At 42.6% G+C, this 12,161-nt stretch overlaps 1 protein-coding gene across 1 annotated transcript; it reads left to right on the forward strand.

Annotated features, from left to right (window-relative positions):
* Nucleotides 1–1,684: 1,684 nt before the first annotated feature.
* On the forward strand, nucleotides 1,685–11,629 carry LOC115194815 (high mobility group protein B2). Its single transcript, XM_029754722.1, has 6 exons — nucleotides 1,685–1,832; nucleotides 2,476–2,635; nucleotides 3,091–3,242; nucleotides 3,319–3,377; nucleotides 5,797–5,912; nucleotides 10,726–11,629. The coding sequence occupies exons 2-6, from the start codon at nucleotides 2,486–2,488 to the stop codon at nucleotides 10,888–10,890; spliced, it is 642 nt and encodes a 213-aa protein (XP_029610582.1). The 5' UTR covers nucleotides 1,685–1,832; nucleotides 2,476–2,485; the 3' UTR covers nucleotides 10,891–11,629.
* The last annotated feature ends 532 nt before the right edge of the window (nucleotides 11,630–12,161 follow it).

Raw genomic sequence — 12,161 nt, forward strand, 5'->3', positions numbered from 1 at the left:
GAGAGAGACCCTCGTGTCTAATCCAATCACAGAGAGAGTTTGGGCCAAAATTGGAGTGGACCTCTTTCTTCCATTACAACGACACAGAATCCCTACTATGTGTGGATTACTACTCAAAATACCCAGAAATCTCCAAGCTCAGTGGAACAACAAGTAAACACATTATTACAGCACTAAAGTCGATCTCAGCGTTGTTTTGTGATCCGACAACGGAAGACAGCTGGTGAGTCAAGAAATGTCAGAGTCCTCTACCAGCTAGGAGTTCAAACACGTCAGGTGGAGCTCTAGATATCCGGCTGAGAGGACAGTTCAGACTGTGAAGAACCAGTTGAAAAAAAGCACAAGACAGCAATGGAGATTCTTACACACCCTGGATGGAATAGGTCTCACACCTGGATGGAATAGGTCTCACACCTGGATGGAATAGGTTTCACACCTGGATGGAATAGGTCTCACACCTGGATGGAATAGGTTTCACACCTGGATGGAATAGGTCTCACACCGCTGGGTGGAACAGGTCTCACACCTACACAACTACTAATGAGAAGAAGGCTAACAGCGCCACCCTCAGGCCCTCCAGGTAAATACATGTAGTCATTAGTAACAGCACCACCCTCAGGCCCTCCAGGTAGTCATTAGTAACAGCACCACTCTCAGGCACAAGGTGCACCTGTGTAATGATTTTATTCTATTTGAACCAAATACTGCAGTGACACCTCTTGCACTGAGCTGCAGTATCTTAGACCACTGTGCCACTCGGGAGACCAATGATAATGCTATTTAATCAGCTTCTTGATATGCCACACCTGTCAGGTGGATGGAGTGTCTTGTCAAAGGAGAAATGCTCACTAACAGGGATGTAAACACATTTGTGCACAACATTTTGAGAGAAATTAGTTTTTGGTGTGTATGAACATTTCTGGGATCTTTAATTTCAGCCCATGGAACAGGAGCCTGACACTTGGGCTCCCGAGTGGTGCTGTGGTCTAAGGCATTGCATCTCAGTGCTTGAGGTATCACTACAGACACCCTGGTTCAAATCCAGGCTGTATCATAACTGGCTATGATTGGGAGTCCCATAGGGCAGTGCACAATTGGCCCAGTGTCATCTGGGCTGTCATTGTAAATAAGAACTTGTTCTAAACTGATTTGTCTAGTTAAATAAAATGTTGTGTTTCTATTTTTGTTCAGTATAGAAAACCAAAGCAGAGGCTTCGTAAATTATCGCTTCACCCCACGGACATTAAAACCAGCTTCACCACAAAAAGTGAACCAATCTGTAGGCTCATGTCTTTTTCATTGTTGTGAATCGCTTCATCATATCTCCACCTTACTAACAAGACAAGTAGTGGACATTGTTTAGATCTGATCGGACAGACAGACATGGTTAGTACCGATGTCAATCCGCTTGTAATAAACTATCACAGACCAGCGCAACAAAAAAAACATCAGAATAATAATATTAGTCCATCTACGGCGTACCCACCGCGTACCCACCGCGTTCAACCAGGGCGAAAATCTGCCGCACGGCGTGCTGTAGTCCAGAGTTGGCTGTTTGGGACCAAATCAAGGCTGAATCGAACGCACCCTGGCCAATCAGGGACGAGTCTCCGCCCATCTCAACACTCGTGTCCCCGCCCCCAGCGTTCTAACTGACGGTAATCAGCCAACGGGAGCGGTCCGGGGGCGGATCGGGGGCGGGTCTAAGCTCCATCCAGTTTGAACCTCTATCATCTGGCCTCCGTAGCAGAGCACACAGCGTCGACAACAACAACAACAACAACGATAACGACGACGACGTGAGACGAATTATTGCTATCTGACCGGTTAAAGTAAGTCATGGAAAAGATTACACGTTAGTAGTAGTAGTCAAATCTTAATTTTTTTTCTACATTAAAAATGTACCTGAATATTTGTAGAAAACGTTAGTTTCCCCTTGCATGTTTTGCTCGTATTTTTTCTGCTAAGTTACTGTACCGTTAACTGTTACTGTATATTAACGTTAGCTAACTAGAATGCGATCCAGTGAAACGTTACCTAGCTACATCTACATTTAACATGTAGTTAATAAAGTAAAATAAACTTTCTTTAGGATTGCTAATTTGATTCCTCATATTTTTTCCCCACACACTAGCTAACGTTAACTAGCCATAAGCTAGCAGCGTTAGCATCTTTAGCATAAATGCTAGCGCTGGGGGATGGGATGAGGTTAGCAGCGCGTTAGGCGGGAAGCAAATGGTGGGCCCATTGTTCTCAACGAGCTAGCATGCTAGGTGGCGGCTAACTGGGCTAACCTCACTGCAAACCCTCTACAGTCTAAGCTGCACACTGGTCTACAATTTATTTACAACGTTTTATTTGATGTGGAGCCTAGCTAGTTAGCCACTTTAGCTAGATGCGCTTGCATAAAAAAAATAAACGTCATTTTTGTAGTTAATAATAATAAATGTCTATTTTGTCCCGTGTATCGGTCAGTCTTGTCACCATGGTGAAAGGGGACATTAATAAACCGAAAGGCAAGACGTCAGCCTACGCCTTCTTCGTCCAGACCTGCCGGGAGGAGCAGAAGATTAAACACCCCGACCAGTCGGTCAACTTCGCAGAGTTCTCCAAGCAGTGTTCAGAGAGATGGAGGGTACATATTAACACACACATCACAAGGTGTTATAGCAGTGTTATAGCGGTGTCTGTTGTAACGGTGTCTGTTATAGCGGTGTCTGTTATAAGGGTGTCTGTTATAACGGTGTCTGTAATAACGGTGTCTGTAATATAACGGCGTCTGTTGTAATGGTGTCTGTTGTAATGGTGTCTGTTGTAACGGTGTCTGTTATATAACGGTGTCTGTTATAGCACGGTGTCTGTTGTATCGGTGTCTGTTGTAACGGTGTCTGTTGTAACGGTGTCTGTTGTAACGGTGTCTGTTGTAACGGTGTCTGTTATAACGGTGTCTGTTGTAACGGTGTCTGTTATAACGGTGTCTGTTATAACGGTGTCTGTTATAACGGTGTTATAGCACGGTGTCTGTAATAACGGTGTCTGTTATAATAATTGTGTGTGTTATAAAGTAGTTATAACTGAGTTTGTGTGTAGGCTTCCACTGCGACTGACAAGCGTCGTTTTGAGGACATGGCGAAGAACGACAAGGTGCGTTATGAGAGGGACATGAGGGTGTACGTCCCCCCCAAGGGGATGGCCAAGAGCGGCAGGAAGAAGAAGGACCCCAACGCACCAAAACGACCCCCGTGAGTCACACGCTACTGTATATCCATCACGTATGACCTTCCCTCTAACACTCCTTCCTCTTCTTCCCTCCACCAGGTCTGCCTTTTTCGTGTTCTCAGCAGAGTTCCGTCCGACGGTCAAACAGGAGTTCCCAGGTACGCTGCTGATGATGATGATGGTATTACTACCAGGAGTTCCCAGGGTCTCTAATGATGATGGTATTACTACCAGGAGTTCCCGGGTCTCTAATAGTATTACTACCAGGAGTTCCCAGGGTCTCTAATAGTATTACTACCAGGAGTTCCCAGGGTCTCTAATGATGATGGTATTACTACCAGGAGTTCCCAGGGTCTCTAATAGTATTACTACCAGGAGTTCCCAGGGTCTCTAATGGTATTACTACCAGGAGTTCCCAGGGTCTCTAATGATGATGGTATTACTACCAGGAGTTCTAAACTGGTTACCAACGTAATTAGAGCAGTAAAAATAAATGTTTTGTCATACCCGTGGTTTACGGTACGATATACTACTGTCAGCCAATCAGCATTCAGGGCTCGAACCACCCAGTTTATAGTAATGTATATATGCTGTATTGTCTCCAGGCTGTTATATAGGAGAGTGTAGTAGTAGTAGTAGTAGTAGTAGTAGTAGTAGTAGTAGTAATGTATATACACGTATAATAATGTACAGTTGAAGTCTGAAGTTTACATACATTTAGGTTGGAGTCATTAAAACTCATTTTTCAACCACTCCACAAATTTCTTGTCAACAAACTATAGTTTTGGCAAGTCGGTTAGGACATCTACTTTGTGCATGACACAAGTAATTTTTCCAACAATTGCTTACAGATTATTTCACTTATAATTCACTGTATCACAATTCCAGTGGGTCAAAAGTTTATATACACTAAGTTGACTGTGCCTTTAAACAGCTTGGAAAATTCCAGAAAATGATGTCATGGCTTTAGAAGCTTCTGATAGGCTAATTAACATCATTTGAGTCAATTGGAGGTGTACCTGTGGATGTGTTTCAAGGCCTACCTTCAAACTCAGTGCCTCTTTGCTTGACATCATGGGAAAATCAAAAGAAATCTACCAAGACCTCAGAAGAAAAATTGTAGACCTCCACAAGTCTGGTTAATCCTTGGGAGCAATTTCCAAACACCTGAAGGTACCACGTTCATCTCTACAAACAATAGTACGCAAGTATAAACACCATGGGACCATGCAGCCGTCATACCGCTCAGGAAGGAGACGCGTTCTGTCTCCTAGAGATGAATGTACTTTGGTGCGAAAAGTGCAAATGAATACCAGAACAACAGCAAAGGACCTTCTGAAGATGCTGGAGGAAACAGGTACAAAAGTATCTATATCCACAGTCAAATGAGTCCTATATCGACATAACCTGAAAGGCCGCTCAGCAAGGAAGAAGCCACTGCTCCAAAACCGCCACAAAAAAGTTTGCAACTGCACATGGGGACAAAGATTGTACTTTTTGGAGAAATGTCCTCTGGTCTGATGAAACAAAAATAGAACTGTTTGGCTATAATGACCATCGTTATTATTGGAGGAAAAAGGGGGAGGCTTGCAAGCCGAAGAACACCATCCCAACCGTGAAGCACGGGGGTGGCAGCATCATGTTGTGGGGGTGCTTTGCTGCAGGAGGGACTGGTGTACTTCACAAAATGGATGGCATCATGAGGGAGGAAAATTATGTGGATATATTGAAGCAACATCTCAGGACATCAGTCAGGAAGAAGGCCAGCATCCCGGAGTCACCTCTTCTTTATTGTCTCCAGGCTGTTCTATAGGAGGTAGTAGTATATAATGTATATATTATTGTTTCCCGGCTGTTCTATAGGAGGTAGTAGTATATAATACTGTATATATTATTGTCTCCAGGCTGTTCTATAGGAGGTAGTAGTATATAATACTGTATATATTATTGTCTCCAGGCTGTTCTATAGGAGGTAGTAGTAGTGTATATATATAATGTATGTATTATTGTCTCCAGGCTGTTATATAGGAGGTAGTAGTATATAATACTGTATATATTGTCTCCAGGCTGTTCTATAGGAGGTAGTAGTATATATGATGTATATATTATTGTCTCCAGGCTGTTATATAGGAGGTAGTAGTATATAATGTATATATTATTGTCTCCAGGCTGTTCTATAGGAGGTAGTAGTATATAATACTGTATATATTGTCTCCAGGCTGTTCTATAGGAGGTAGTAGTAGTAGTGTATATATATATATATAATGTATGTATTATTGTCTCCAGGCTGTTATATAGGAGGTAGTAGTATATATAATGTATATATTATTCTCTCCAGGCTGTTCTATAGGAGAGTGTTGTAGTAGTAGTAGTAGTATATAATGTATATATTATTGTCTCCAGGCTGTTCTATAGGAGAGTGTTGTAGTAGTAGTATATAATGTATATATTATTGTCTCCAGGCTGTTCTATAGGAGAGTGTAGTAGTAGTAGTAGTATATAATGTATATATTATTGTCTCCAGGCTGTTCTATAGGAGGTAGTAGTATATAATACTGTATATATTATTGTCTCCAGGCTGTTCTATAGGAGAGTGTGCTAAGAAGCTGGGGATCATGTGGGGTCAACAGACTCCGACCCAGAAACAGCCGTTTGAAGAGAAGGCTCTCCGACTGAGGGAGAAATACGACAAGGTACAGGACGCTGCTTCTGCTTTTAACACGGCTTCACATTAGCTTTTTTACCCACTTGTCCTTAGGACAAGTAGGACATCTTTTTTTGCTTGTCCATAATCTCTGTAACACCATTTTTACACAATGCAAGGGTCAACTTAAAAAAAAAAAATGCATTAGTATCTTTTTACCATAGAAAATCAGATATATGTATTCAGGAAGTATTCAGACCCCTTGACTTTTTCCACATTTTGTAACGTTACAGCCTTATTCTAAAATGTTTTAAATCATCAATCTACACACAATACCCCATAATTACAAAGCAAAAAAAATGTTTTTTAGACATTTTTGTAAATGTATATAAAACATTTGGAGAAAACGTTACATTTACATAAGTATTCAGACCTTTTACTCAGTACTTTGTTGAAGCACCTTTGGCAGCGATTACAGCATCGAGTCTTCTTGGGTATGATGCTACAAGCTTGGCACACATGTATTTGGGGAGTTTCTCCCATTCTTCTCTGCAGATCCTCTCAAGCTCTGTCAGGTTGGATGGGGAGCGTCGCTGCACAGCTATTTTCAGGTCTCTTCAGAGATGTTCGATCGGGTTCAAGTCCGGGCTCTGGCTGGGCCGCTCAAGGACATTCAGAGGCTTGTCCCGAAGCCACTCCTGTGTTGTCTTGGCTGTGTGCTTAGGGTCGATGTCCTGTTGGAAGGTGAACCTTCGCCCCAGTCTGAGGTCCTGAGCGCTCTGGAGCAGGTTTTCATCAAGGATCTCTCTGTACTTTGCTCCGTTCATCTTTCCATCGATCCTGACCGGTCTCCCAGTCCCTGACGCTGAAAAACATCCCCACAGCATGATGCTGCCACCACCACCATGCTTCACTGTAGGGATGGTACCAGGTTTCCTCCAGACGTGACGCTTGGCATTCAGGCAAAGAGTTCAATCTTGGTTTCATCAGACCAGAGAATCTTGTTTCTCATGGTCAGAGTCCTTTAGGTGCCTTTTGGCAAACTCCAAGCAGGCTGTCATGTGCTTTTTACTGAGGAGTGGCTTCCGTCTGGCCACTCTACCATAAAGGCCTGATTGGTGGAGTGCTGCAGAGATGGTTGTCCTTCTGGAAGGTTCTCCCATCTCCACAGAGGAACTCTGGAGCTCTGTCAGACTGACCATCGGGTTCTTGGTCGGCCCTTCTCCCCCGATTGCTCAGTTTGGCCGGGCGGCCAGCTCTAGGAAGAGTCTTGGTGGTTCCAAACTTCTTCCATTTAAGAATGATGGAGGTCACTGTGTTCTTGGGGACCTTCAATGCTGCAGACATTGTTTGGTACCCTTCCCCAGATCTGTCTCAACACAATCATGTCTCTACGGACAATTCCTTCGACCTCATGGCTTGGTTTATGCTCTTACGTGCACTGTAAACTGTGGGACCTTATATAGAGAGGTGTGTGCCTTTTCAAATCATGTCCAATCAATTGAATTTACCACCAGTGGACTCCAATCAAGTTGTAGAAACATCTCAAGGATGATCAATGGAAACAGGATGCATTTTAGCTCAATTTCGAGGCTCATAGCAACGGGTCTGAATACTTATGTAAATACGGTAAGTGTTTTTTCATAAATTTGAAAACATTTCTTAAAACCTTTTTTCTCTTTGTCATTATGGGGTATGGTGTGTAGATTGCTGATGACATTTTTATTTATTTAATCCATTTTAAAATAAGGCTGTAATGTATCAAAATGTCTTAACTTTTTAGGGTATAGGGGGCAGTATTTTCAATTTCGCTCAGAGTATACTCGGGCCCAGAGTCAAATATTTGCATATTATTAGATTTGGATAGAAAACACTCTGAAGTTTCTAAAACTGTTAGAATTTTCCTAGAAAGGAGAGGCGTCACAAAAACCAGAAATACAGCTAAAATTAAGCACTAACCTTTGACGATCTTCATCAGATGACACTCATAGGACATCATGTTACACAATACATGTATGTTTTGTTCGATCAAGTTCATATTCATATCCAAAAACAGCATTTTACATTGGCGCGTGATTTTCAGAAAATGTTTGCCTCCCAAAAACTTTTGGTGAATGTGCACATTAATTTACAGAAATACTCATCATAAACGTTGACAAAATATATAACAATTAATGAAAGAATTATAGATACACTACTTCTTAATGCAACCGCTTTGTCAGATTTTCAAAATAACTTTACGGAGATTCAATATTCTGAGTACAGAGCTCAGCCATCAATGCAAGCTATACAGCTACCTGCCAAGTCATGGCATCAACAAAACTCTAAATTAGTGTTATAAATCTTTCCTTACCTTTGCTGATCCTCGGCGGAATGCACTCGCGGGACTCCCACTTCCACAAGAAATGATAAAGTCCATAATTTATGTCCAAATACCTCCGTTTTGTTGGCGCGTCCAGAACACTATTCCAAAGGCACGAGGCGGGGGCGCAAATCAATTGACGAAAAGCTCAAAAGTTCCATTACCTTTTGTATAAACATGTCAAACGATGTTTACAATCAATCCTTAGGGTGTTTTTAACATAAATAATCGATAATATTCCAACCGGACAATAGCGGATTCATTACAGAAGAAAAATAAAACAATGCTAGCCATGCGTGAAAGCGCATGAAGTAACAACATGACCTCAGCCTGTCTGCTGCTTGAACCGGCTGTTATTCCCTCAAAATTCACCATAGAAGCCTCAAACAACTTTCTAAAGACTGTTGACATCTAGTGGAAGCCTTAGGAAGTGCAAAATGACCCTGTTGAGGATAGATGTTCCGCTAGCAAATAGCAAATATGAGTAGCATCCAATGGCAGAGTGTGGCGCGAAATACAAAAACCTTAAAAAATGCTATAGCTTCAATTTCTCAAACATATGACTATTTCACACCATTTGAAAGATATGACTCTCGTTAATCCAACTGCGTTGTCCGATTTCAAAAAGGCTTTACAGAGAAAGCAAAACATTAGATCGTGTCAGGAGAGTACCCTCCCAAAAATAATCACACAGCCATTTTCAAAGCAAGCATATATGTCACAAAAGCACAAAACACAGCTAAATGCAGTAACCTTTGATGATCTTCATCAGATGACACTCCTAGGACATTATGTTATACAATACATGCATGTTTTATTCAATCAAGTTCATATTTATATCAAAAAACAGCTTTTTACATTAGCATGTGATGTTCAGAACTAGCATACCCACCGAACACTTCCGGTGAATTTACTAAATTACACATGATAAACATTCACAAAAAACATAACAATTATTTTAAGAATTATAGATACAGAACTCCTTTATGCAATCGCGGTGTCAGATTTTAAAATAGCTTTTCGGCGAAAGCACATTTTGCAATATTCTGAGTATTTAGCTCGGCCATCACAGGCTAGCTATTCAGGCTAGCTTTTCAGACACCCGCCAACGTCGCCTCTCTGAACTCAGAAATAATAGTAGAACAATTGGATTACCTTTGCTGTTCTTCGTCAGAATGCACTCCCAGGACATCTACTTCAATAACAAATGTTGTTTTTGTTCAAAATAGTCCTTAGTTATGTCCAATAACTGTAAGTCGCTCTGGATAAGAGCATCTGCTAAATGACGTAAATGTAATACCTGCATTTTGTTCATGCGTCCAGGCCACTATCCAAACGGTGACGCGCGGGCGCATTTCGAGACAAAAAAATTCAAAATGTACCTTTGCCGTACTTAGAAGCATGTCAAACGCTGTTTAAAAGCAATTGTTATGCTATTTTTCTCATAAAGTAGCGATAATATACCAACCGGACAACGCTGTATTCATTCAAAAACGAAGAGAAAAAATGGCTAGGACTCGTGCACGCGCCTCTCCAGATTCCATGTCATCAGGCTGACCACTCACAAAGTGAGCTCCTGTGACCTGCCCAGAGATAGCAGACCCTTCAATCCACTTTCTTTAGAGAACCAATGGAAGCCTTGGAAAGTGTAACGTGACAGCTTAGATGGTGTATATTCGATAGAGAGGTAAAAGAAGGGCAACCAATTGGATGACAGGCCACTTGCTGGTTGTCATCTTGTCAGTGTTTTGCCTGCCATATGAGTTCTGTTATACTCACAGACACCATTCAAACAGTTTTAGAAACTTTAGAGTGTTTTCTATCCAAATCTACTAATAATTTGCATATTCTAGTTTCTGGGCCCGAGTAGTAGGCAGTTTAATTTGGGTATGTTTTTCATCCGGCCGTGAAAATACTGCCCCTACCCTAGAGAGGTTAATTAAGGCTCTCCTGGAGGATGGTTGGCCTAGAAAATATTACAACGTTACAATTACAACCAATTACATTTCATGATGGCCGTCCTGTTGTCCCAGGGACGATAAATATATCTGGTTCTGGGATGACGGATCCAAGATTCATACAACCACTGCTCTATACTGATAGCCAGCTGTACCCCATCATACCACCTGTTAGAGACTGGCAGCTGTACCCCATCATACCACCTGTACCCCATCATACCACCTGTTAGAGACTGGCAGCTGTACCCCATCATACCAGCTGTACCCCACCATACCAGCTGTACCCCACCATACCACCTGTACCCCATCATACCAGCTGCACCCCACCATACCACCTGTACCCCATCATACCAGCTGTACCCCACCATACCAGCTGTACCCCATCATACCACCTGTACCCCATCATACCAGCTGTACCCCACCATACCAGCTGCACCCCACCATACCAGCTGTACCCCACCATACCAGCTGTACCCCACCATACCAGCTGTACCCCATCATACCACCTGTACCCCATCATAACTCCATCTCTCTGTGTGTAGGATATGGCTGCATACCGTTCCGGTGCGAACGTTAAGCGGGTGCCGATGCGACCCGGTCCCGGTGGTTCGTCCGGTATGATGCCCCACGCCATGGCCGGTGGGGACGACGAGGACGACGACGACCTGGAGGACGACGATGACGAGGACGACGACGATGATGAGTAAAGTGTTAGCGTAGCGTTCGTGCCTGTTTGGATTGGTACGTTCGATTTAGCGCTCGCCTAGCGGGCGGAGTTTGCGCATTTTCTTTTGAGACCGGGATTTCCCCGTTGGTCCTAAAAGTGGAAACTCCGCCCTCCCAGGGTCGCGGCGAGCTAAAACGAACCCAGTTCTCACCGGAATCCTAACGGGCCAGAGGAGGAATCATCTGATTGGCTGAAAGTTATGTGTGCCCTGTCAGTGACCCTGCAGGGTTTGAGGGCTGACCAGAGGTCAAAGGTTAGTTAGGTCAAGGGGTTGGTTAGTTAGAGCTGGACTGGACCAGACACAACCTTACAGGGGGGGACTCGTAATATCACCGCGCGTAACTGAATAGTCGTCATCGCAAAAAAAAAACATCCGTAACCCTGGAAACAGTTGCTGTGGGCCAACATGTCCAATAGCAGACCTCTGTTGGGGGTTGAATAAGAGCTGAACGTTGTGGGTGTCTTCATTCGGTGTTGTTGTTTTGTAGAAGGTTGTTGTTCCCAGGGTTGTGTGTGGTCCTCGTGGCGTTCAGCCTCTCTACATTATTATCACGTGTTGTAACAGAGCTGTGTTGACGCTACAGCCTCTTTTAAAATATACACTTTATTTTTGTTTAATTTTATTATTTTTTTTTTTATGGTAAAAAAAATGTGTCCTGAAACAACAATATGTAGAAATTGACTTTTATAATAAAAAAAAAAAATTATGATTCTGAAAATGTTTTCTGTGTATTATCCTGTTCCAACACATGACATGACGCAGTAAATGTAACAAATAATTAAAGAGCAGCGGTAAGATAACAATAGCAAGGCCTAAATACTAAACTAAAGTTAGTAATGAGACTATATACAGGGGGTACCGGTTAGTAATGAGACTATATACAGGGGGCACCGGTTAGTAATGAGACTATATACAGGGGGGCACCGGTTAGTAATGAGACTATATTCACATACAAGGGGGTACCGGTTAGTAATGAGACTATATTCATATACAGGGGGGCACCGGTTAGTAATGAGACTATATACAGGGGGGTACCGGTTCGTAATGAGACTATATACAGGGGGCACCGGTTAGTAATGAGACTATATACAGGGGGTACCGGTTAGTAATGAGACTATATACAGGGGGCACCGGTTAGTAATGAGACTATATACAGGGGGGCACCGGTTAGTAATGAGACTATATTCATATACAGGGGGGTACCGGTTAGTAATGAGACTATATTCATATACAGGGGGGCACCGGTTAGT

The sequence above is a fragment of the Salmo trutta genome, chromosome 5, assembly GCF_901001165.1.
Source record: "Salmo trutta chromosome 5, fSalTru1.1, whole genome shotgun sequence".
Classification (NCBI taxonomy): Eukaryota; Metazoa; Chordata; class Actinopteri; order Salmoniformes; family Salmonidae; genus Salmo; species Salmo trutta.

Excerpts from the sequence above, each read along its gene's own strand:
- LOC115194815 (XM_029754722.1), top strand. The coding sequence starts at position 2,486 with ATGGTGAAAGGGGACATTAATAAACCGAAAGGCAAGACGTCAGCCTAC. Across the intron at positions 2,636-3,090 it reads AGTGTTCAGAGAGATGGAGG|GCTTCCACTGCGACTGACAA; the intron begins GTACATATTAAC and ends GTTTGTGTGTAG. Across the intron at positions 3,243-3,318 it reads AACGCACCAAAACGACCCCC|GTCTGCCTTTTTCGTGTTCT; the intron begins GTGAGTCACACG and ends TCCCTCCACCAG.